This window comes from Miscanthus floridulus, chromosome 6 (genome assembly GCF_019320115.1).
Source record: "Miscanthus floridulus cultivar M001 chromosome 6, ASM1932011v1, whole genome shotgun sequence".
Lineage (NCBI taxonomy): Eukaryota > Viridiplantae > Streptophyta > Magnoliopsida > Poales > Poaceae > Miscanthus > Miscanthus floridulus.
This window is the reverse complement of record NC_089585.1, coordinates 126,024,856-126,049,905: the sequence shown is the minus strand read 5'-3', so window position 1 is coordinate 126,049,905 and position 25,050 is coordinate 126,024,856. Positions and strand designations below refer to the sequence as shown.

The 25,050-nt window shown below is 45.1% G+C and overlaps 1 protein-coding gene across 1 annotated transcript; it reads right to left on the bottom strand.

Moving 5' to 3' along the window:
* Positions 1–1,332: 1,332 nt before the first annotated feature.
* On the bottom strand, positions 1,333–12,767 carry LOC136461188 (bZIP transcription factor ABI5 homolog). Its single transcript, XM_066460591.1, has 6 exons — positions 12,552–12,767; positions 12,012–12,260; positions 2,143–3,168; positions 1,992–2,063; positions 1,831–1,860; positions 1,333–1,658 (listed from the first exon to the last, which is right to left on the bottom strand). The coding sequence occupies exons 1-6, from the start codon at positions 12,765–12,767 to the stop codon at positions 1,566–1,568; spliced, it is 1,686 nt and encodes a 561-aa protein (XP_066316688.1). The 3' UTR covers positions 1,333–1,565.
* Between the last annotated feature and the right edge of the window lie 12,283 nt (positions 12,768–25,050).

Below are 25,050 nucleotides of genomic sequence, written 5' to 3'. Positions count from 1 at the left end.
TGTATTTTTTTATGAAGGTAGTACTTGCTAACAGCTGTTACTCTTGTGCTAGAGAAATACAAATGACAACGGGTTTGTTTTGTTTTTTTTCTTCTTTGAAACGGCCAGCAGGAGATCTGCCGAACTTTCTTTTTTTATATCAACTGAACTTGTATTGATATAGAAGGGAACAAGCACTGTACAAAACAGGTTGTTTTGTTGGCTTCGTACATACGATTTTTCAGCCTATCAAATGTGAGGAGAGCTCGATGACATTTGAGTTGGTAAAAGTCCAAATTACTCCTTTTAAGTTTGACATTGTCCAAATAATCCTCTAAACTAATGTTTGGTTCGATTTACTCCCCCAACTATTTTAGTTGGTCCAGTTTTTACGCCTTAACGAGATTTGTTATATTTGTTTCTTCATGTATACATTGAGTTTTAATATCAAATTCTATGAGGTGATAGAAGACATCATGAGTTATGTTAAAAATATATCTTACTTTTTTTTGCCATTGTTTGATAGGTTATGAAATTTAATAATAAATTAACACTACAGATACAATGTCATACAAAACATAATGATGAAAAATAATGTTTTTGTAACACTACCTCAAAAAGATTGAAACTAAGACACAGTTTTGTACATAGGGAAAAAAATTAAGTGTAAATTGGACCCACTAAGATAGTTGGAGGGAGTAAATTAAATAAGATTTTAGTTTAGTTTTGCTCATAGAATCATATTTTAGTTTACAGGGTTATCTAGACACACGTCAAAATTAAAGAGTAACTAGGACTTTTTCCTTAAAAAATACTTATGTTGCATTTCGCTCTACTCCGCAGGACAGCAATGTGGGCCAAAATCATCGATGGCCCCCATATATACCATACAAATAAAAACAGAACACTTACCTTTAGATTGCAGGCAACAATGTGGGCCAAAATCATTTGAGGCCCCATATATATATACCAGACAAAAAAAAATACAGAACAACTACCGTTAGATTTAGGTCGATTGTAAATGGTGCGTTTCATATGTGCTTGGTTGCCGGCCAGAGCACGCCGTCACTTAAGGTGTGGTGCCATGTTTGGCCGCCACACTTATTTCACCAAACAAACACGTTACTTTTTCTGTGGCTACACCTAAGCTTTGGCGTGACATCCTGTGACGTTTGCCGGTTGTTTTCTTGCTTCTGAACACTTGGTTGTTGGTTGCCTCTGAAGTCTGAAACAAAACAACCGAATCCAAGCTAGACAGCCACTCGCATGAGAATACCAGAATCAAATGCAAGAGATACACAAACATACATACGGCATAGTATGGGCCATGTCAAATAAACATGGACGAAAACACAGAGCTTGTGTTGAGTTACTATCTTACCGCTGGTTTATTGTTTGTACAACCCCAGGCTTATATGAACAGCAGCAGGCCAACGCGGAAGCTCTTGCCCATATCTTGTTCTAGTCCCTCGCAGACGTCCCATGCATCTATTACTAACGGTGCTGCAACCGACAGGTAGTCAGGTACAGCACTCCCATGGAAGCAAGCGGATTGGAACTGCACAACGCGAGTCACTCGTCACAGTTCACCACATGGCGCTGCCCCAGCGGCGCTGCCCGCGACCGCCCTTCTTGGCGCTCACATTCTCCCTTGCCTGCTCCATCATCTTCTCCACCAGCTGAACACAGACACAAAAGCCATGGCAAGTTCCCATCAGCGCACTGTCTTGACAAAGCATGTCGATTTTTACACTGACAACTAGCAAATGATCGAGCATGTCGATTGTTACACTGACAACTAGCAAATGATCGACACTCCGTAAAAGGATAGCGCGATTGAGGGGAAATTACCATCTTTTTCTTCGATAGCAGAATTGTCTTCTGCGAAAAGAAAAATGGAACAGAGACGTTGTGTCTGATCAGATCAATGCATAGTAGATAGGAAAATATCAATGCATGGTAGTACTAGATAGGAAAAGGAGATCATGAACAAATGTTTCGCTTCTCAGTACCTCCTCTGCTCTGAGGCGCTCGTTCTCCTCCTTGAGATGGTTCAGTTCAGCCTCAAGCTCCACGGTATATGCCTGCACCAGCACCAGCATCATTTCAGAGTCTGTCAATGACACACAAAGAGCACGAAATTGACGAGAACAACTAGCACACCTGCTTCCTGACGCGTGACCGGGCCGCGGATTCACGGTTCTTGATCATGCGCCGCTGCCGGCGCTCCACGGTCTTCTCGGTACACCCGTCCTCGGGGGAGTCGCGCTTCCGCGCGCCGCCGCCGCCGTTCCGGACCATCCCTCCGTTGCCAATGCAGTTCATCATTTCCGCCTGCGTCATGGAGCTCATTCCGTCCGACGACCCCGGGCTCACGGCGGCGGCCGCCACGCACTGAGAAGGCGGCGGAGGCGGCGCCACCGCCATGCCCCCAGGGTACCCGTTGTGGTGGTACCCCATGCCGTCGCCCATCACCGGGTACACGGCGTTGGGCGGCACCGGCGCCGCCACTTGGTACATCATGGGAGCCGCAAGCTGCCCCTGTTGCATGCCCATAGGCCCAGCCGGGACCATGCCGACGGCCTGGGGGCCGTGGCCGGCAAAGGCCCCCCGCACGACGCCGGCTTTCACCAGGAAGTCCTCCAGTGTCATCTCGCCCAGCGTCACCTGCCGCCCGCTGGCCGCGACGCCGCCGCCGCCGCTCCCCATCTGGGGCTGCACCACGGCCTGCGGCGCCGCGTTGGCGTTGGCCTGGGAATCCGCGGGGTCCCGGTTGATCTCGGCCCAGACCTCCTCCACCGTCTTCCGGGACAGCGGCGGCGGCAGCGCGAACGACCCCTGCCGAACCAACCCGCTCCCTCCTCCTGCTCCGTTCTCACCTGTCCCCGTCGCCGCCATGGGCATCATCATCGGCTCCCGCTCCGTGCCCTCTTTGCTGCAGCCGCCGGTGCCGGTGGCGGCCTGGAACTCCTCGGCGTTCCATATGTTGGCCATGAACTCGTCCATGTTCATGGACCCGAAGTTGCGCCCCGGCTCGCACAGCGAGTTCTGCAGCTCCTCCAGCGTCAGCGACATGATGGACGACTGCCGCGCCAGCGGATCCTGCTCCTCGGTGGCGGCGGCGCTGGTCCGGGCGCGCTGCTGCGAGGTGACCTCTTGCTCGTCGAGGGCCACGGCCAAACGAACAGACTGTTAGTCGTTCGTATATGTACTCTGTTGGATGCTAATTTTTGATATCTTGCTATCCATTTTAAGTTTGGGTGCCTATATATGTTTTTTTGTTAGAGACGGTCTAAGTATCTTCCCTCGTGAAGACTTATTTGCAGAAATAATTTTTTTTATATTTTGTTGTTGAAGAAGACTAAAATAGATATTAAATTATTTACTTAAAGTGCTATCAAAATATGAAATAGATATGAAATAGGTGTCGTGTATTTTAGGTGACGATGTCGGAGACAGTGGCTTGCATGCGAAAGCCAGGCGTGGTGATTAGAAACGGTTCGGCCTAGGTGGGGGGGTGCATGCATCGAGAAAACCCAGGTGCGGTGCCGGGTGCGGGTGCGGGTGCGGGTGGTGCTTGTCGTAAGGGCTTAAATAACTAATAAACTAGGCGCGCAGCCGCAGTCGGTGCGGTTCGCTCAGGTCTGATGACGTATCGGCTCTAGCGACTGGACGCTGGATAGACTCTTCCTCGTTTGGATCTTTGCTCAGGGAATTACGACCAGCTTCTTGTAGGAGGATCTTCTACGCTCAGCGTCGTCGCATGCTACGCAGAGGCCAGAGCGCAGTACTATGACTAACAAAATAATCTAAGCACTCCAGCGCACGTAAGGCTGGATAACGAGATGACTCGGCTCGTTCTGGCTCGTTAAGATATCGAGCTAGCTCGGCTCGGCTCGTTATCCTAATGAGCCAGAAAGTCAGTTCGGCTCGGCTCGGCTCGTTAAAAGCTCGAGCTGGCTCGTTAAGCTCGTGAACCAAGTATAAAAAATACATAAAATATAATATTTGTATTTATATAAAGTTTGAGAATAATAATAATATAAAAGAAATGCATCTATACCAGTTACCAGTCAATTTATAGGATCTAGATCAGTTACCAGTCAATTGTAAAGTGCAAGACATGAAGTAATACAAAAACTAATATAAATTTTGATACTTTTTTCCCTGAAAGCTTGGCTTGTTTAGCTCGCAAGCGGCTCACGAACTGACTCGAGTCAGCTCGTTATAGCTAATGAGCTAAAATTTTGGCTCGGCTCGGCTCATTACAATAATGAGCCGAGTCGAGCCGAGCGCGCTAACGAGCTTTAAGTTTTTCGTCCAGCCTTAAGCGCAGGTGTGCAGAACACTGACGACATTTAGCACGTGCTTGTTGTGGACTCCCTCCGTCCTAAAATAACTGTCTTCGTTGGTGTACGTGTCACAAGTTTGACTCGATTTATAAAAAAAATACATATAATATTTATATCTCTAAATAAATTTATTAAAAAACTAAATTCAAAGATTTTTCCAATGGTACTAATATTGTGCCATAAATATTGTTGACACAGATTTTTCATCCCGTGTCGAGGACATACGCAGCAAGCCGGAAGGGTCTGCTCGATGGAGCTGTAGATCCACCTAGCTTTAGCGCAGGGATGGTCGATCCTGCGCACTCCTCCCGAGACGTGCCAGTCAATTTGACCCAGTAATTGACAAGATGAGAAAGTTTATCAGTAATTAATGGCGGAACTTGCCGGTGTTGCCAGACAGTCCCGAATGTGCGGCTCTTAGGGCCGATACGAAAGGAGATCGACTAAACAGTCGATTCCAGCATATTCATGAGAATAAATCGGTTAAAGCTCATCGGATTGTATAAAAAGAATCGGTTATCATTCAAGATAAATGTCGTTATTTGAGCAGATATTAATCTATGGCAATAAGATGTCAATAATGATTGGTTTATGTTGAGCCAATAATTACAAGCAACCGAACCCCTTTTTATATAAAGAAAATAATTCAACACTATTTAACCATTTAATAAAGATAAATCTAATGAACATGTTAGATCTCATATATTGCTATGACCAGTGAGGCATGAGGCAGAATCATGCAGGCCATAGAAATAATAATAGACTCGACGACCCTAACTCATTACTAATATCAGTGGGGCATGAGGCAGAATTATGCAGACCGTAATACAATAATAAGATTATGAGGCTAACACATCTTTCAACCTATCTTTACTTCAACGTTCTCGTGATGCGAACTGCTCGTGAAAGCACTCGATATCGACTAAAACAGCCGATTCAGGCATAGAGCACAGTTAAAGTCATGCCTTATTAGGAATAGATCTACTGAATAACGATCCCCACTTCATGGTGCTAATAGTGGGGTGTGAGGCAGAATCACACCGGCCATGATAACGGGCCATGGAATGATTTTCGCTAGCCAATAAATCTACTCAAGACGCAACATATTTTAACCGCACGCTATGCACGATTAAAATTAATGTAAAACAACCAATAAAACGTAACTCATTGTTTAATGTACAGATTAGATCAGTTTTAGATTAACAAACGATGGCCTAAACAGGATATAAGGTTGATCTAGATCAATCCCAACCGGACAGAGTGATATTGTTGTAATTTAGATGAATAATGAAAGCAATAAGCAATATCAGTAACTTAATGAATCTACCAAAGACTGTCATCCTAAGGTAGAGCTAATAACTTGACCTTGATCTAGTTCATGCAGTGGGGGTCGACCAGATCGATACAGCCATACTTGAACTAGGCAAGAATCGATAACTAACTTATACCAGAGTTACAGTGGAGGTCGACAGGATCGATGCAGCCGTACGAACAGAGATATAAGCCATGATGGTACTTACAACAAACAATGGAGGTCGACCGGGTCGATGCAGCCGTACTTGCTGAAGAACTCGTCGAGATCTACTCTACTCCTACTTCTAAGGGGTGGCTGGAGCCAAAAAAAAGTAAATGACTTGTATATTGGATTGATTGTTGTTTTTACAATAGTCGAGGTTCGGCATTTATACCCGGGACCTGTGCATGACTCCTGCCTAACCATGACTCATCATAATTTTTTACTCTAGAGAAAATATTTCTAATTTAACATAACTTAGACTCTAATCTTTCTCCTTTTGTAGAGTCCATCATGTTTCGTCCTAGCACCGATTATAGCCTTTGTCATTATCTGTCAGCGCTGCCTGAAGAAAGCCAATTCTAGTGCTGCATTCGAATCAGCTGGTCCCGATCCACACGCAATTGATTCCCTGCTGACATGATCTTGGGAGCTTTTGAGTCCCTGTGACTCTTTTTTCAAATTTTGGTGTAAACATATGCCCCCTAATTTTAGTATAAAAGTAATTTTATTCTAAAATTATCACGCCAACGCCCCCGATAGGTTCGTAGTCACGAGTAAAGAATCTCGATCTGGGGTCTACTATTTGTCCTCGTCTATGTCTGCTCACGAGCCCATGCTTTAAAAATTTTACGAGAGCATCATTGCTTCATGGGCACTTGACTCATCTTTTCGAGCTGGCTATAAAATGCTTATCCGACCCTGGCGGGAGCAACTCAACAATTCAGCCATGTTTCTCTTCTATCTGCCTCCTCGAGTGCTCCTGACTACGTCGGACCCTCCATGGTCTATCCTTTTGCTATGAAGGTCTTAAGCGGTTAGAACAATTCTTATGCATAGGGTGATTGTGTCACTTATTCTAGCGCCTCGTTGAGCAAGAAGACCAGCCATTGTGGTTAGAAGAATTTTTATGATATCACCTGAGTCTTTTCTCCATGCTCACAAAGATGTTCTAGTGTTTTGTGAGGGCTAGAATGTGTGGACACCTTCCCCTTGTTGCTCCTCTAAACGCCCACTAGAAAAGCCTCAGACTTCTTTCCCATAGTTCCTCAATTTACCGAGAAATCTGCTGAGCATATGTTAGGCGGGCGACCTTTCCTCTTCTCTGGTATAATTTTATTGATGGACCGATGTGACTCGGTTCACAATGAGTTTTGGCCTTGTGGAGATCCGAACTCCCTTCAATCGAAAGAAGTCTTGGTGGGTTAATCTCTGGTCAATGTATCATTCCCACGATATTTTGTAATCTAGGAAAGCAATAAATTTGAGTCCATTATCTCTTCGTTATCTGTCCCCTAAATTTCTAGAGTGTTGATCTATTTCTGTTTCTAATTTCAATTTCACACCTCCATTGAAATCTATATTCTCGCTTTCTTGGGCTATATATACGGGCTACGGCTGTGGATCAAAAAACAACCCGCGTCGTCTCAATCCTTTTCCGTCTTCAGTATATTTCCTGTCTTTCCATAGGTTCGAGGTCATGGAGAACAACAAGAGGTCTGCTAAAGAAGCCCTCAATGGATCTGCATCATCATGCCAACGCCTTCATCGCTAAGAGGATGCATCTTGGGATACTCTCATCGCTTCGGATCAGAGGGCTGGCTCCGCCCAGCCTTCGAGGTCATCTTTGGCACTAATTCGCCGCCAACTTCCTCGTTACTCGAGGCAACAGATCGATAATGACGATCTGCTAGCCTCCATTGATCGGACCGACCAGCATCTAGCCAACTGCCTCTCCCTAGCGGAATCGGCTTTGACCATGATTGAAGACCGATCCCCCCCCGAGGTTAGCCTAGTGAGAGAAAGGTTGGCTAGGGCTGAAGCTAGAATCATGGGTGAGATGTCTGCCATTATCTCTTCGTTTTTTCTTAATTTTGCCCTCAAGATTTATGATCACTCTTTCCTTGAATATTTTAGATCTAACTACTCAGTTGGAGAGTCTTCGATCAGTTGTGGATCATGCGGTGGGATTTGTCAATGCCAGGGGCGCCGTTCCGATGGTTCGCTTGTATGACATCCCGAATCATATTAGGGAGGTCGCCCTTCATGGCGTTTGTCATGGCGCTGCCATGGCATTGGCTGCTGCACAAGCCCGTTCAGGCCTTAATCTTCGGCTTCTTCCCCATGGTTTTTCGAACATAGTGTACCCTAGGGAGCATGAGCGCTTGGTTGAGGATTTTATGAGCGTCGTCAACTCTGTAGCTTTCAATACTCTGGCCGATGATATAGTAGGCAAAGTGTTTTCTGGTGAAAGAACCTAGGATGCTGCCTAGAGGGGGTGAATAGGCATTTCTAAAAATTAACACCTTTAAATGCGAAAATAATTAGAAAAGGGAGTTTCCAAAATGAAAACTCCAAATTAAGAATAATACCACCCCTCACAAGTTAGCCATAGAATAAACAAGGTATAAAGAATATATCTAGAAGCTACAACCCTGCAACACAAAGTTAGAACAGAAAATAAATATTTTCAGTACTGAGCTTTAATACCGGACGTGTCCGGTATACACGATTTCTGCATATCAACCCCAAACTTGCTCCTTTCGATTTCTATCTTCAAACCAAACTACAGGCATCTACTAGAGATGGCAATGTACACAGAGAGCCTGCACAACAGCTAAAGCAACACAAATATCAAATAAAATGTGAATTGAGACATGATATTTATTTTATCGAAGTTCGGACTTGTTTGAGTCCTACTCTCCGTTGAGGGGGCTGCGGGCGACCCAGTGAAGGTCAGCCCTAGAGGATACCATGAAGGTCACTCTAGTAGGAGTCTTTTCTAACTTCTTTCCTCCTTCCACTAGTTTATTCTGTGGTGGCGGAATCGACCGTTACAAATTTTCCGAGGCACACCACAATCTCTCGGGTGCTCTCCGGCGATGCCTAACCATCTAGGACCGAAGAGTCCAAGAGTAACAAATGCGAATCACGAGATTGACAATATGCACAAGTGCTCAAGTGGTTGGATTGCTCTCTTTTTTAAATTCTCTCTTAACCCACAAATAGATTTTGCTATTTGGATCACACACTCACTAAGAGAGGGTTTGGAAGAGTTGGCAAGGCTCAAAAACATGTATAGAAACCAGTAGAATCAGTAGCCTCCAAAGGTGGAGGCTTGGGGTTATTTATAACACCCTTGCAAAAACTAGCCGTTTTATAGCCATTGCCATACCGGACACGTCCGGTATGACCTACACTTGGTAACTAAGTTACAGTGATGTGAGGCGTCGAAACTCCCGATGAATGCCGGAACTCCCGACCGTCGAAACTCCCGACTCACATCGGAACTCCCAACCCTCAGCATATTTGAAAACCATGTAACTGAGTTAAGGTGTGTGAGGTGTCAGAACTCCTGACTCATACCGGAACTTCTGACCGTCGAAACTCCTGACTTACGTCAGAACTCCCGACTCTCAAGGCATTTGAAAGCTAGTCATTGGCCTCTGGTCGTCCATACCGAACGTGTCCGGTATAACCACCACAGTGAACTCTCCAAGTTAGTTAAAGCGCGAGACATCAGAATTCACAACCATTGCTAAAACTCCCAATGGTCAGAACTCCCGACTTATGTCAAAACTCCTGACGAACCAACCCGAGAACAACAATTTTATCATTGCTGGGCAAATACCGGACACGTCCGGTATTGCCAGACCAGCAAGAAATCAATTAGCTCTTTTGTCTCTCAAATACTCAAAACTCACATGGGTTGGCTTGAGCACTTATGAAACATTATCTATCAACATGATGCATCCCTCTTAATAGTACAACATACCTATTAAACTCAAGATTAAAGGAAATATAAATTTATACCGCTTGAGTTGACCTCTTTTGAATTAATGTCGTCTCTTTCAATCTTCATCAAGTAAGGGTGCCAACATGTTGATATTGATCTTGTCACTTGAGCATAGCCATCTTGAGCACGTGACTTGATTCCATTCATCAAATATGAATAACTCCAAATGCATCAAGTCACTTCAAACACTTTGTCCAATATAGATTTGATCCTCCATATCAATATGACCATCGTAGCTTGATTAGTACCTCAACTAAATGCAAGTACTTCCTTCTTCACCCTAACTAGGTTCTTCGGCCGCCAAGCTGTCGCTTTCCCTTCACCCTTACTTAGTACCTCGAAGCCTTTTCTTGCTATCTTCACCATCTCAAGCCATCAAGTTACATCTTGTGTTGAATCAACCATTTATTTGTATTGTTATCTTTTTCATTTCAATTTAGCAAGCTTCAAATATGAGATCATTCCATATGCAATCCCTCATGTCACATTAATTAATTCTTACGAGCTTGCTTTCACATAGAACATGGAAATCCCACAATAAATAAGCCTTTGCATGAATTTCATTTGCATTATTGTCTTGTGCTTGAACTAGATTGTTTTATACAACAACGCATCATTTTGGCTTTTATTAAGTACCTGTGAGATAACTTATTACCTGTCCACACTTAGCAAATGAGTTAGACCTTTAATCACGTTGTCATTCAACCATCCAAAACCCACTAAAGGGCTAGATGCACTTTCAATCTCTCCTTTTTGGTGATTGATGACAACTTGATTAAAGCTTACAAAAGAATATAAACATTTAAACTTTTGGGTTCAATGATTTATGAGAGGCCTCCCCTTAATATGTGCTTGTGATTAGAATTCATGAAATGACCTCAAATGTCAATTGCATATATTAAAACACATAGGAGACTTCCCCTAAATCATTGCATCCGTGGGGTGCATGTGTGTGTGACAAAGTAAAACCGTGATGCATATGACAAGATATATCACTAAAAAATAAATATAAAGGCATCACATCAAATATTTTTATTCTAGCATGCATGGTCCTTATGAAAATAAATACAATACATGTATGTCAACCATCGCACTCATTACACATTTTTCCAAGTCCACAATCCACTAATATATAAATAAAGATCAAGCCTCAAGAGATACATAGATAAAGCATAAATGAGTCTCATCTCTCATAGGATACAATCTATCTCAAATCCAAGATACATCAACCAATAAATGAGTCTCAAAAACAAAAACTACAGCCTGCAGCACATATCTTCAGGTACAAAGATAAACAAATGAAACAAATATCTTGAAGCTTTAACCAGTCTCTCTCCCCCCTTTTTCATCTATCACCACAAAGGTCTAACAATGACATACTGAGGACAAAGGGGCTGCAAGCTATAATCACTAATCATCATCTTCATCTCTACCAGCATCCTCATCATCTGAGCGTGTAGCACTAGATGGACGGGTCATAGAAACTACATATGAGGTCACTCCACCAGTCTGAAGCATACTCGTCTACAGCACTGGGACGTGGCTGAGAGTAAGTAGGCACCTGAGCCTATAGTGGTAAAGTGTCAGGGTGCTCTGGTGCCTGCTGCTGCTGCTACTGTCACTAAAGGAACTCAGCAAACTCTACATCATACCTACCCTACTGCTGCTCCTCAGTCTCAGGCTCACTAGCTGCCTCATCTGATAGTGGAGACCTAGGAAGATCAAGCTCAAGTCTAGAAGCAATCTGCTTTAAAGTCCGAGTATCCTTCCTCCTAGCCTCTCTCTCCTTCTACTGATAGGTCTGTATGTCCTTACACATCCCAAAGATAGCACTGAACATCTTATGAATAGGAGAAGGAGGACTGCGGTGATGTGAAGAAGAACATGAAGGAGCATGTGGTAGAGGGGAAGCTTGTCCTACTACGTCACCACCTGTAGGTGCATCTGCTTCTGATGCTATTGCTCCTCCTCCTAGTCCTGCTGGAGGTACCCCAACCTCAAGCAAGTCTGCAACAATCTTTAGGGCCTTATGTACCTTGTCATACTCAAAGGTTTGTCCTATGACCTGCTTAATCATGTGCATGATGTAGGGAGCAAAACCACAGCCCTTAAGGGGCCTCTCGTCGATACTCCTGATCTTGCACCAAATGAAGTTAAATGCATTGAAGGGTCATGCATCCGGTGCCATCCTGTGGAACAGGTTCCTAGAGTAATCTATAATGTTTCCCTTATCTCCACCCTTGCAATCAATGGTCTTCCTGAACATCTTGTCTAGGTATCTATAAGTAGGGTGAAGACCTAGAACCTTCCCCACTACTCCTCTCTCACCCCGTGGTGGGTACATGTAGGCAAGCTACTCTGGAGGAAGTACCTGCTCTGTATGGATCCTGTCCCTTTGAAGACCCTCCTCTGAAAAACCAAGCAGGGCGGCAAAGGCATCATAATCCACACTGTACCACTGGCCCTCCAGCATCCAATGCATACACCTATCATCCTCCTCAACATACAAGGTGACGTAGAACTGAGCTACCACCTTTGTGTTCCAGGTATGCTGGAACTTCATAATCTCATAAACCCATGTATGCTCACAAATGGCAATAGCATGATCAATAGAGGCCTTCTGCAAATCTCTAATGTACTGTCAGTCAATCCACTGAGATCTGGCTACCATAGGGTTTCTGGTGAGAATCACACTGGAGTAGAAGTCTATGTGAAAGGCTGTCTATAAGCGGTGATCATACTAAACCTTAGGTAAGCCTCTCGGATCTACCCTTCTCTCATCTCTGGCTTTCCTGGTCTTGCCCTTTCCCCTATAGTTAACTCTAGAAACATAAGAGGGCACATTAGGTAGACGTGTCTCGAGAAGACCATAATGCATACCCTGACCAGGTTGGTGCTAAAATGGAGGTACTGGCTCCTCCTCCTCAATCTCCTGCTCCTCATCTGAGCTGTCACCTTCTGAGCCTCTGTCAGTGCTCTTCCTCTTTCTATCTTCTCTAGACCCCACTCTGAACTCATCAGTATCAGTGTTAGAAGAAGAGCTTCCTAATCCCTCTGCAAACTGAGGTGTTGTACTAGAGGCAGCTCTGGTAGACCTCCTGCTGGTCGGCTCAAATCTAGGATGCATTTCCTATCTTGCCTTCTTGTATTTTTCTAGTGCTGGATTATGCCTATGCTTGGACCTAGGCTCCTATCGTCCACTCATAGTTGTTGTCCTGTATCCAAAGATTTACAAGGAATTTTAGATATGTGCTCAAACGATAGCTTATTTTAGTTGAAATATAGAAATAAGAATAATTATCCTATGCTTTGTAATCACCTTAACCAACCTAGGTCAAAAGGTTCACAAAACACAATAGACAATTAGACTTAGTTCTAAGAATCAACCACTGAGAGGATTGAAATAGGGGAGCAAAAATTGCTCTGTTGTCCCATACCAGACACATCCGGTATGAGAGGACAGCAACCCTAAGCGGGGTCCTTGGCTCAATCTTCAACCAACCCAATCAAAATTCTAGGCATTGCTTCTAGATAGGTAATGTAGCATCTCTACCGAAGGGATTTTAAAATCATGCCCTAACCAACTTAGCACTTATGTACGTCGGCCTAGGTCTATCTCTAGGACCAATATCTACTTCTTCTAATTCATTGGCCGACGTGAATCCATGTCCTAGTTTGTCATCTGTACCATCTAATGGATTATCTATTAATACAAAATTTCAAAGCCAACTGCTTGGATTGACTGTTGGCTTTCACCATTGACTCTAAATTCTAATAGTAACAGAAAAGCCATTTGGATATTAGTCGATGGTTGCTTTCTATTGGCTGTCTGCTTGGTATGCCATACCCGAGGTTTACCGAATGCCTAAGCCTGTTCCATCTCTTTATTCCTTAGGCGTTGCACCCTTCTCTTCTGGCTTTTTGTTAAACGTCCTGGACATCATTGGCCCTCCTGCCAAACATATTTTTTTCATTGCCTTTCTCTTCATGATCAGCCTAGTCCTGGTCAACAACTCTTTTTCCAAGCTGATCATGAACACTTTTATTTTTTAAGCGCTGATCCATGTTATTATGATGATATGCATCTTGAGCATGGATAGACCGACGGCTGGTTTAAGACTACCTATACTCCTGACATTGATTGCTACATTCTAGACAATCATGTCTGGTAGACAACTTCAAACCTTCATTTTAGCAATGTCTGAAGAAAGGACAATTTCATTGTAATTCGGCTTGTTTCCTTTCATAGCCCTCTTCTTTTAGATGATGCTGGTACGCTTGATCCTTTAACCAATGCTGATAACCCTTTTCTTTCTATCGCTGTCACTTATTCAATAGAATCTGAGATGTAACGCATGGCTTTGTCATCTCTGCTTTTGACATCTTCCCCTGCTCATATCGGCTCTTTTGCTCGGCACGATTGAAAGCTCTAGTTTGGTTTTGGTTAATTGATGAAACCCTAAGTGCTAACCTAGTTTATCAAAGTGATTATGAGATAGGTAGCACTACTCCAAGTGATGAAGCAATGACGAAGATCATGACAATGGTGATAGCATGGTGATGATCAAATGCTTGAACTTGAAAAAGAAGAAAGAGAAAAACAAAAGGCTCAAGGCAAAGGTATAAAATATAGGAGCCATATTGTTTTAGTGATCAAGACACTTAGTGAGTGTGATCACATTTAGGATAGATAGTCGTACTATTAAGAGGAGTGAAACTCGTATCGGAATGCGGTTATCAAAGTGCCACTAGATGCTCTAACTCATTGCATATGTATTTAGGATCTAGTGGAGTGCTAACATCCTTGAAAATATTTGTGAAAATATGCTAACACATGTGCACAAGGTGTTTGTAGGGTTGAGATGGGTTTGGGAAAATGAAATGTCTATTTTCTATTGCGCCGGATGCAAAATTCTTGGTGGTTGGCACACTTGAGCAAGGGTGAAGAAGTTAGAGTTGAAATGGAGTTGGTCGAAATGATGCTGGCGTCGGTCTACTAACCGGACGTTGGGTCACTCTACGACCAGACGCTAAAGGGTTGCGTCCGGTCGAGCTGTCAGACAGCACAGTCGCTAGGGTTGAGCACCGGACGCTGGTCTGCGTCCGGTCAAGGTGGACCGGATGCGTCCGATCAGAAAAATATGCCTTAGGGAGCTTACTGGAAACGACCGGACACTGGGGCTTCAGCGTTCGGTCAGTTTTACCGGAGCGTCCGGTCAGCTTCGTAGCCATTGAAATCTGACGAACAACGTTTGAAGCCGGTAACGCGTGGCATCCATCGGGCGACCGGACGCTGAGGGCCAGCGTCCGATCAGTATGACCGGAGCGTCCGGTCAGAGCGCGTTTTGCCCAGTGAAGGGGTATAATGGCTCTATTTGATGGGGGCTCTATTTATAGCCCCATGGCTGTCTCAAAGGATAACTCTTGCACATTTTCATTGACATAGCATCCTTGTGAGCTTAGCCAAAGCCCTCCCACTCATCTCCATCATTGATCCATCATCATTGTGAGATTGGGAGAGAATCTAAGTGCATTGCTTGAGTGATTGCATCTAGAGGCACTTGGTATTCGTGTTGCGCTGTGGATTTTGCTTGTTTATCTTGGTGGTTGCCACCACCTAGACGGTTGGAGCAGCGGTGAAGGATCGGCACAAGTTGGTGATTGTTCGTGGCCGCCTTCAGTGATTGTGAGGGGAGTTGTACCTTCCCCGGCGGAGTGCCAAAAGGTAACTCTAGTAAATTGCTCATGTCATTGAGTTACCTCACTTGTGGGTCGGTTCTTGCGGTGTCCTATCGTGTGGACGAGGTTTGTGAAACACCTCTTAGCCGCCGAACCACCAAGTGTTGGTCGACACAACGGGGACTAGCGTGTTGGCAAGCACGTGAACCTCGGGAGAAAAATCGGTTGTCTCTTGTCATTTGCATTCTCCCGGTGATTGGCTTGATCGTCATCTTGTGATTGGTTCATCCCCTACACGGCGGTATAATCACCCTACTTACTTGTTTACATTCTTGCAAACTAGTTGATACAAGCTCTTTAGTGTAATTAGAATTGAAAGCTTGCTTTATTATTTACATTCATCTAGTTGAGCTCTTTGGAGTAGCAAGTTTGTGTGCCTAAGTAATCATTGCAACTAGAATTGTTGGATAGGTGGCTTGCAACCCTTGTAGAGCTAGAGCAAGTTTACATTACACTATTTGTCATACTAATCAAATTGCTCTAGTTAATTTGTAGATTTTTAAATAGGCTATTCACCCCCCCTCTAGCCATATTAGGACCTTTCAACGATGTCTTCTAATCTCTATGCACTCATCAACTGATATTTGCATCTTGGGATCGACTGTTCCAGCTTCTTTTGATTTGGTTGATGTTAGGACCTTAGTTTTTCCTTTGAATAGTCCAACATCAACCATGTTTAGATCTCCTATAAAAGGATTATCGTCAACTTTTATTTTCCGAGGCATATCAAATTTGAGCCTCTCCTACTGAATATCCCTCTGTATATGCTATCGGAAAATTCTGCTTTCGTTGGTGAAATAAGAAGTAGCATTATGGAATTTGCAGAACTTCTTATTCTTTAATTGATCAGGGGGCAACATGACATGACCATCGGGCAACATGATCTGCCCTTTCTCAAGTAAGAAATCGAAGAGCTTGTCTGATTCGGTGACCACAAAGTCATAGCTCTCCTCAACTTCTTTTCCCCAAGGATTTAACACCATCACTATCTTCTTGTCCCAATTCTATTTAGCCGTAGCAATCTCTTCTTCTTCGTCTTCATAGTTATCATCAACTGAGTATGGATCATAAGCTTTGGCTACTGTGGTACTCTTCTAGAATTGGGTATCTCTGTGCATACTTTAGAATTGGCTATTGAGCGCTGCTACTCGTTGAGCCAATTGACTCAAGTTGTCAAATTCTTGTCCCAACAACTTTTCTTTCCACATCGGCAGTATTCCTTAAACAGCTAAAGCAGCTAGTTGATCATCAGCCAAGTTTAAGGAGAAGCACAAGTTCCTGGTTTCTCGGAATCTCTAAAGAAATTCAGTACCCGATTCATTAGTCTTCTGTCTCATAGTTGTTAGATCGGTAATCTTCTTTTCTCTAGTCTCAGTGTAAAAATATGTATGAAATTTCTTCTCTAGGTTAGCCCAATTGGCAATGGAATTGACTAGCAATGATGAAAACCAAGTGAAGGCTGGTCCTGATAAGGACAAGGAGAAGAAATGAACTCGATGGGCATCCTCAACTGATGCTTCACCCAATTATGTAAGATACCGACTGACATGTTTTATCGTGCTTATACTGTCTTGGCCAATAAAGGGAGCCTATAATTTGTGGGAAGAGTGACCAAATCATACCATTCTAGATATGGGTGTTTGTATGAAAAGGTCAGCCCCTTTGGCTTCAGACCGAACTGATTCTTTATCATCTCGGTCACCCTCAGCAATAATTTATCAGCTTGCGAATTTGGATTTCTCTGCACCTGCTGACCCATCTATGGATTAAAATCCCATGTGCCTTGGTATTTTAGATTTGACATCATGTGAAGGATGTTATAATTTGTGCCATAGTGATACCCTTGTGGAGTTTTGATATGCTGGGTTCTTTGCTGGCTTGCTGCTTGAAGTCTCTAATTGTAGACATAAGGATTTATATCCCTATGGATTCTTTGAATTGATGGTGCTATTTTTTGAGCCAACGACGGTTTGTGGCCTGATGTGCCAAAATTGATTACCTGGTTCTGACTTTGCCCTACCGGCTGTTGCATATGCTGTACTAACAGACCAGGATTGTACTATATCTGATTCGTAGTAGTTCTTTGAGCCTGTTCAAATAAACCCTGAACTGTCTAGACGTCACGATTACCAGCTGATGCTGCTTCTTGATGGCTGGTACCAACTTGATTAGTCCCTTAGGTTGATGGATCTAGAATGTTGTAATAAGTCAGTCCACCTTGACCAACTGGAAATCCATGAATCGCCTCTCTCATGGCGTTATGGAATATATCCATGAAAGCTTCGTTATGGCTTGATATGGCATCATGAACAGATTTGTCTACAACTTCCTTAAAGAAATGCTTGTCTTCATCTTCAGTCGTGTCTGTCTGCCCATGTAGTAGAACTCTTGGTAGCAGAAATTTTTGAACAATTGTGTTGTCACGTGTTTTGGTATAGGACAACAAATATTTGTTCTAAAACTCTTCTATAGCTTTGTTGATGATACCATTATCCTCATCAGGTAGATCTTCATAATGCAGCATAAGGATGTCGTTGTTGTTGTGAACCGCCATGACGATTGTGGGGTCCCACCGAGCGTACCTGAAATGTATGTCGACATAGAATTTTCATCCCGTGTCGAGGACACACGCAGCAAGTCTGAAGGGTCTGCTCGATGGAGCTGTAGATCCACTAGCTTCAGCGCAGGGATGGTCGATCCTGCGTACTCCTCCCAAGACGTGCTAGTCAATTTGACCCTATAATTAACAAGAAGAGAAAGCTTATTAGTAATTAAGGGCAAAACTTGCCAATGTTGCCAGACAACCCCGAATGTGTGGCTCTAAGAGCCGATATGAAAGGAGATCGACTAAACAGTCGATTCCAGCATATTCATGAGAATAAATCGGTTAAAGCTCATCGGATTGTATAAGAAGAATCGGTTATCATTCAAGATAAATGTCATTATTTGAGCAGATATTAATCAATGGCAATAAGATATTAACAATGATTGGTTTATGGTGAGCCAATGATTACAAGCAACCGAACCCCTTTTATATAAAGAAATAATTCAACATCATTTAACCATTTAATAAAGATAAATCTAATGAACATGTTAAATCTCATCTATCGCTATGACCAGTGGGGTATGAGGCAGAATCATTTAGGCTGTAGAAATAACAATAGACTCGACGACCCTCACTCATTACTAATATTAGTGGGGCATGAGGTAGAATCATGCAAACCATAATACAATAATAAGATCATGGGGTTAACACATCTTTCAACCTATCTTTACTTCAACGGTCTCGTGACACAAAATGCTCGTGAAAGCACTCGATATCGGCTAAAACAGCCGATTTAGGCATAGCGCACAGTTAAAGTCATGACTTATTAGGAATAGATCTACCGAATAACAATCCCCACTTTACGGTGCTAATAGTGGAGTGTGAGGCAGAATCACATAAGCTATGATAACGGGCCATAGAACGGTTTTTGTTAGCCAATAAATCTACTCAAGACGCAACATGCTTTAACCGCACGCTATGCATGATCAAGATTGATGTAAAATAGCTGATAAAACGCAACTCATCGTTTAATGTATAGATTAGATTAGTTTTAGATTAACAAACGATGGGCTAAATATGATATAAGGCCAATCTAGATTAATCCGAATCGGGCAGAGTCATATTGCTGTAATTTAGATGAATAATGAAAGCAATAAGTAATATCAGTAACTTAATGAATCTACCAAAGACTGTCATTCTAAGGTAGAGCGATAACTTGACTATGGGGTGTATGACCCTAGATACCCATGGCAGACCACATGGGCTACGCCCCCATGGGTGGCCTAGCCCACAAGATGAAGCCTTGCGGGGCATGATTCTACTCGGCGCCTTTCGCAAGACATGGGGAAGATATCCTAAAGATGCTACGAGATCTGTTAGGATACATGTGATCCCATAATTCTTATAATATGTTATTACTTTCCGGTTATCTCTCAGATCTAACCGACTTGTAACCCTGCCTCCTGGACTATATAAGGCGGGCAGGGACCCCCTCCAAAATCATGGCATATCATACGATAGCTAATACAAACCAACAGACCACAGGAGTAGGGTATTACGTCATACTGACGGCCTAAACCTGTCTAACCCATGTGTCTCTGTTGCCTTCTTGTTCTTGATCTCGCGCTCCTCTACCAATCAATCTACCTTCATGGGATACCCCTCGGAGGACTGTCGATGATATTCTATCGATAGTTAGCGCGCCAGGTAGGGGTGTGTATGCTGTTTCCTTATCGAACAAGATGGCTTTTTCATAGGCTCTTTGTCCCTTCTGTAGCCCGGCCAGATCTTCATGGTCGGATCCATCTCATGGGTCATCAACGCTGATGGAGTCGGAGAGCTCCTCGAGCCGGTGTAGATCGGTTCTATGCCGACCACCCCCGCACCTGTAACTACAGATCTGATCTCGAAGTCGATTCCGAGGTCTCCTTTAGCAATAACTCGTCGCCCGCTTCCTCGCTACCAGAGGAGGCAGATCAACAACGATGATTTTATCGAATCCATCGATCGGGTCGGACTGAAGCTCGCCGATTATCTCTCTACCATCGAATTGGCTTTAGACACTCTGGTTCAGCACCGACCACCCTCCAATCTAGATCTATCGGAGGTTGCTTGAGAAACTGTAGGGGCTACGGCCCTACTCTTTGGGTTCACCAACGCTGTCGCCGCTTACCAACATGCCCTGAGGGGCAAACTCGCCAACCAGGTGGACTACGCCCATCTACTCACCGACTAGGTCGCCGTCCAGCTTCCGCCAGCCGTCAACATGCTACACTTAGGCCAAAGCCCTAGGGTGCCCCTCTAGACAATCCCAAAAGAAACTCCAGTCTTTGAGTCTCAAGGCTCTACGGAGACCCTTGCCAAAACCTTCTCCAAGCAACTCCTCCTTCCCCCCTTCTAGGCTGGTGCGATCTTCAATGTCAGCATCGATAGCCCTCCTCGGAATGGTGAAACCGAGGAGGAGCGCATTGCTTGGGAGAACCAAAACATCAACCACACGCAGCGGTGAGAAAACAAGGTAGCCATTGCGAGGGCTAAGGCTGCTCAGAATAATCGGCTCGATTCTCAAGGAAGACCGCTCCTGCTCCACCGTGACCTCGATGAATAATTTCTCCGTGTTGATGGCCACGACGTCTTCAAGACTCCAAGTGCTAATTTAGCAGTAGCTGCCAATGAGCTCACTCGTTTCCCTCAAATGCCCAAGCTCGTCAAGATCACCGCCATGCTTAAAGCGGCTCACAGTCAGGTCAATGAGATTCATGAGGATTAGAGACCTTCGTGCTCTACGAGCATGATTCACCGATCAGCTGCGCTGAGATCCAATCGCTGTCCTAGTCAAAGCTGTTTCACTGACCAGTCGCTACCTCTCTAGGGGGGAGCCGGGGGCCATAATGCCAAACACCATCGCCAACACGACTAGGAGGTCGAACAGGACGCTCAAGTACACCTTAGCAACCTTCGGGATGCGCAATGGCGTATCGAGCAACGTCGCTTCGGCCGCCACGAAGACGAATTGCGTCGCCGCCAGGAGTACAAGCAGGAGTATGGCAACCCGAACTCAGCTCTCGAGCCTATCCCTGACCGTAATGCTACAGACGACGGTGTCGACAACCCTAAGGGGCCTCCAGCTTTCATAAGGGCACTCCGAACACTTCAGTGGCCCCGTAGTTTTAAGAACACTAGGGTCGAGCCCTATGAAGGTAGAATGAACCTGACACAGTGGCTATAGGCTTACGCCACTGCTGTTCGCACCGCCAGAGGAGACACTAGCGTCATGGCAAATTATCTCCCCATCATGCTCACGCCACCTGCCATGAGCTGGTTTACCAGCCTTGCGCTAGACTCCATCGGATCCTGGGAAGAGCTGAAGAAAGTCTTCACCGACAACTACATGACCACGTGTACTCGACCTGGCACCAAGCAGGATCTCAGACGCATCAACCAAAAGCTATCCGAGCTCCTCCGTAGCTACATTCAATGTTTCTCCGAGATGAGGAATTCTATTCCCAACATCACGGAAATTGAGGTCATCACCGCCTTTATCCGAGGACTCCACCATCGAGAGCTCCGCTCCAAGTTCAACCGCAAGACAACCACCAGCATCGGTGAGATGATAACTACAGCCAACCAGTATGCCGATGCCGAGGAAGTCGAGGTGCACTTCAACAAGGATGCAGGCACTCATTAACCGTCTCATCGATACGACGACCGCCCTAACGATCGGTGCCACCATGATCGTCGCCTCGACGACCGTGGCTACCATCGCGACAGCGGTCATGATCGGACAGGAGGACATAGGCCTAGCCAAAATCACCGCCACCGGCCAGAACACATCGTCGCCGCCGTCAGTCAACCTCACGCCAAGCGTAACTATGATGAACAGTACCAAAAGATTCTTGATGGCCCGTGCCCTCTTCACAAGGATGCCAAACACAAGATGAAGGACTGCATTGGTTTGGCTAAGGAGTTCCAGGACAAGAGGCTCGACAACGATGCCAATGATGGACCTGGAGGTCGCCAACTACCTAGGGGCAACAACAATGCATTTTAGGACCACGATAAGGTGGTTGCCACCATCTTTGGGGCTCTCGCCTCTACTAAGAGCAGAAGAGAGCGAAAGCTCGTAGCACGGCAGGTGCTCTCCATTACTACGGAAGACGCCACCACTAACCCCATCTATTGCCCATGGTCCGAGGTCCCCATCACATTCAGTAGGGCCGACCAGTGGGCGGATATTCCTTACACAGGGCATTTTCCCCTCGTCCTCGATGCAACCATACAGAAGGTGCTCTTCAAAAAAGTGCTCGTCGACGGTGGAAGCGCTCTAAATCTCCTCTTCGCCGGAGCCCTAAAAGAGCTGGGCCTCAATTTGTCAGATCTCACGCCTTTTGACTCTACCTTTGGGGGTGTGGAGCCAGGCAGGGCCTCCAAACCGCTTGGAGAGATTACCCTACCAGTACAGTTCAGCACGGCAAGCAACTACCGCATCGAACATATCAACTTCTACGTCGCTGACTTCGACACCGCTTACCACACCATACTTGGTTGGCCAGCTCTGGCCAAGTTTATGGCCATGCCGCACTACACCTATCTAGTGTTGAAGATGCCTTCGCCTGCTGGAGTCTTGGCCCTATGGGCCAACCTCACCATCGCCTACGCTTGTGAGATAGAGAGTCTTGCCCTCGCTGAAGCTACTGACCTCTCCACCCAGATGGCTAGCATGGTCGCCGAAGCCAAGTTGGTGCCTACCAAAGACATGGAGATCCCAGAGCTAGAGCCTCCCCATGCCTCCGGCAAGTCAAAGGAAGTCAAGGAGGTTGGCCTCGGCCTCGATGATCCCTCCAAGACCATGAAGATTGGGGCTCACCTTGACCCTAAATAGGAAAGCATGCTCGTCTCCTTCCTACGTGCCAACGCTGATGTGTTTGCCTAGAAACCTGCATACATGCTGAGGGTACCATGGGAGAAGATCGAGCACTCCTTGAATGTCTCACCGACCGCCAAACCGATCAAGCAAAAACTCTACCAATTTGTGCCAGACAAGAAGGAGGCTATTAGGGTAGAAATAAAATGGCTCTTAGCTGCCAGATTCATAAAAGAAGTGTATCATCTAGATTGGTTAGCAAACAACGTTCTTGGTCAAAAAAAGAATAAAGAATGGAGAATGTGTGTTGATTATACTGATCTTCACAAGCACTACCCTAAAGACCCCTTTAGCCTACCTCGGATAAACAAGGTCGTAGACTCCACCGCCGGCTATGAACTACTCTTCTTCCTTGACTGTTACTCTGGCTATCATCAGATCTCCCTCAAGGAAGAAGACTAGATCAAGACGTCGTTCATTACACCTTTCGGTGCATACTGCTACACAACTATGTCCTTCGAACTCAAGAATGCTAGGGCTACCTATCAAAGGGCCATCCAGATGTGCCTCGACCTACAGATCGGACGCAATGTCGAAGCCTACATAGATGACATGGTCATCAAGACCAAGACCACCGATAACCTTATTGCCGACCTCGAAGAAACTTTCGCCAACCTGAACAAGTACCGATGGAAGCTAAACCCTTCAAAGTGCATCTTTGGAGTTCAATCCGGTATACTGCTGGGCTACATCGTCAGTGCTCGAGGTATCAAACCTAACCCTAACAAGGTCTTCGCCATCACCAATATGAAACGGCCGACATGCGTCAAGGATATATAGAAGCTTACAGGCTACATGGCTACTTTAAGTCGCTTCATTTCACACCTCGGTGAAAAAGGGCTACCTTTCTTCAAGCTCCTCAAGGCCTCCGAGCGTTTTTCCTGGTCGGAGGAGGCATACTCAGCTTTTGAGCAGCTCAAGGTGTTCTTAACAAAGCCTCTGATCATGATGGCGCCATGTCCAGATGAAACTCTGCTAATATACATCGCCGCTACTTCTTACGTCGTCAGCATAGCTATTGTCATCGAACGCGAGAAAGCTGGGCACACTTATAAAGTGCAACCTCTGGTTTACTTCATCAGTGAGGTATTTAATGAGCCCAAAACTCGTTATCCTTAGGTACAAAAGTTGTTATATGCCATTCTTATTTCATCGCGCAAACTTCGACACTACTTCAAATACTACAAGATAGTCGTGGTCACTGAGTTCCCTCTAGGGGACATTCTGTGCAACAAGGAGGCCAACAACCGCATCATCAAGTGGGCCATTGAGCTCGGTACTTACTCCATCGAGTTTAGAAGCAGGCCTACCATCAAGTCGCAGGCACTCACTGATTTCATCACTGAGTGGACAGAGATCCAAGAACCTATCGCTGCCACTTGCCCCGAGCATTGGGTGATGTACTTCGACGGTGCTCTTAACATCAATGGTGCTGGAGCAGGCATTCTGTTCATTACACCGACCAAGGATAAGCTCCAATATGTTCTCCAAATACACTTTCTGGCCTCCAACAACGCCGCTGAATATGAATCTTGTCTCCACAGACTCCGTATAGCCATCGAGCTCGGCATCAAATGCCTCATGGTGTACGGGGATTCTGCATTGGTCATTAACCAGCTTAACAAAGACTGGTCTTGCTCCAGCGAGAAGATGGACGCATATTGCGCTGAAATCAGGAAGCTTGAAGGAAAATTCTACAGCATCGAGTACCACCATGTGGTACGTGACCAAAATTAGCTCGCCGATCACTTATCAAAGTTGGGCTCTTCTCGCGCCGTGATCCCGCCAGGGTCTTTGTTCAGGATCTCCTAATGCCATCCATTAAAGAAGATAAGAGAGTTTAGGAAGTTCCTCCCGCCAAGCAATTGGTGCTTATAGTAGCTTCGTTGACCGCTGATTGGAGGGAGCAATTCATCAAGTACCTCACCAACGCTGAGGTACCCGCCGACAAGATTGAAACCGAATGCCTAATTCGTCGAAGCAAGCATTACGTGCTGGTGGATGGCAACTTGATGGGGAAAAGCGCTAAGGAAGGGATACTATAGAAATGCATCACCCAAGATGGAGTAAAGCTACTTCTCAAAATTCACTCTGGTTCCTATGGCAACCACGTGGCCTCTAGAAACCTAGTTGGCAAAGCTTTTCGAGCTAGCTTTTATTGGCCCACGGCCATCTCCGATGCCGAAGATCTCGTCTGGTGCT

Excerpts from the sequence above, each read along its gene's own strand:
- LOC136461188 (XM_066460591.1), bottom strand. The coding sequence starts at position 12,767 with ATGCATCCTAGATTTGAGCCGACCAGCAGGAGGTCTACCAGAGCTGCC. Across the intron at positions 2,064-2,142 it reads GGTCACGCGTCAGGAAGCAG|GCATATACCGTGGAGCTTGA; the intron begins GTGTGCTAGTTG and ends GTGCTGGTGCAG. Across the intron at positions 1,659-1,830 it reads TGCTATCGAAGAAAAAGATG|CTGGTGGAGAAGATGATGGA; the intron begins GTAATTTCCCCT and ends GTCTGTGTTCAG.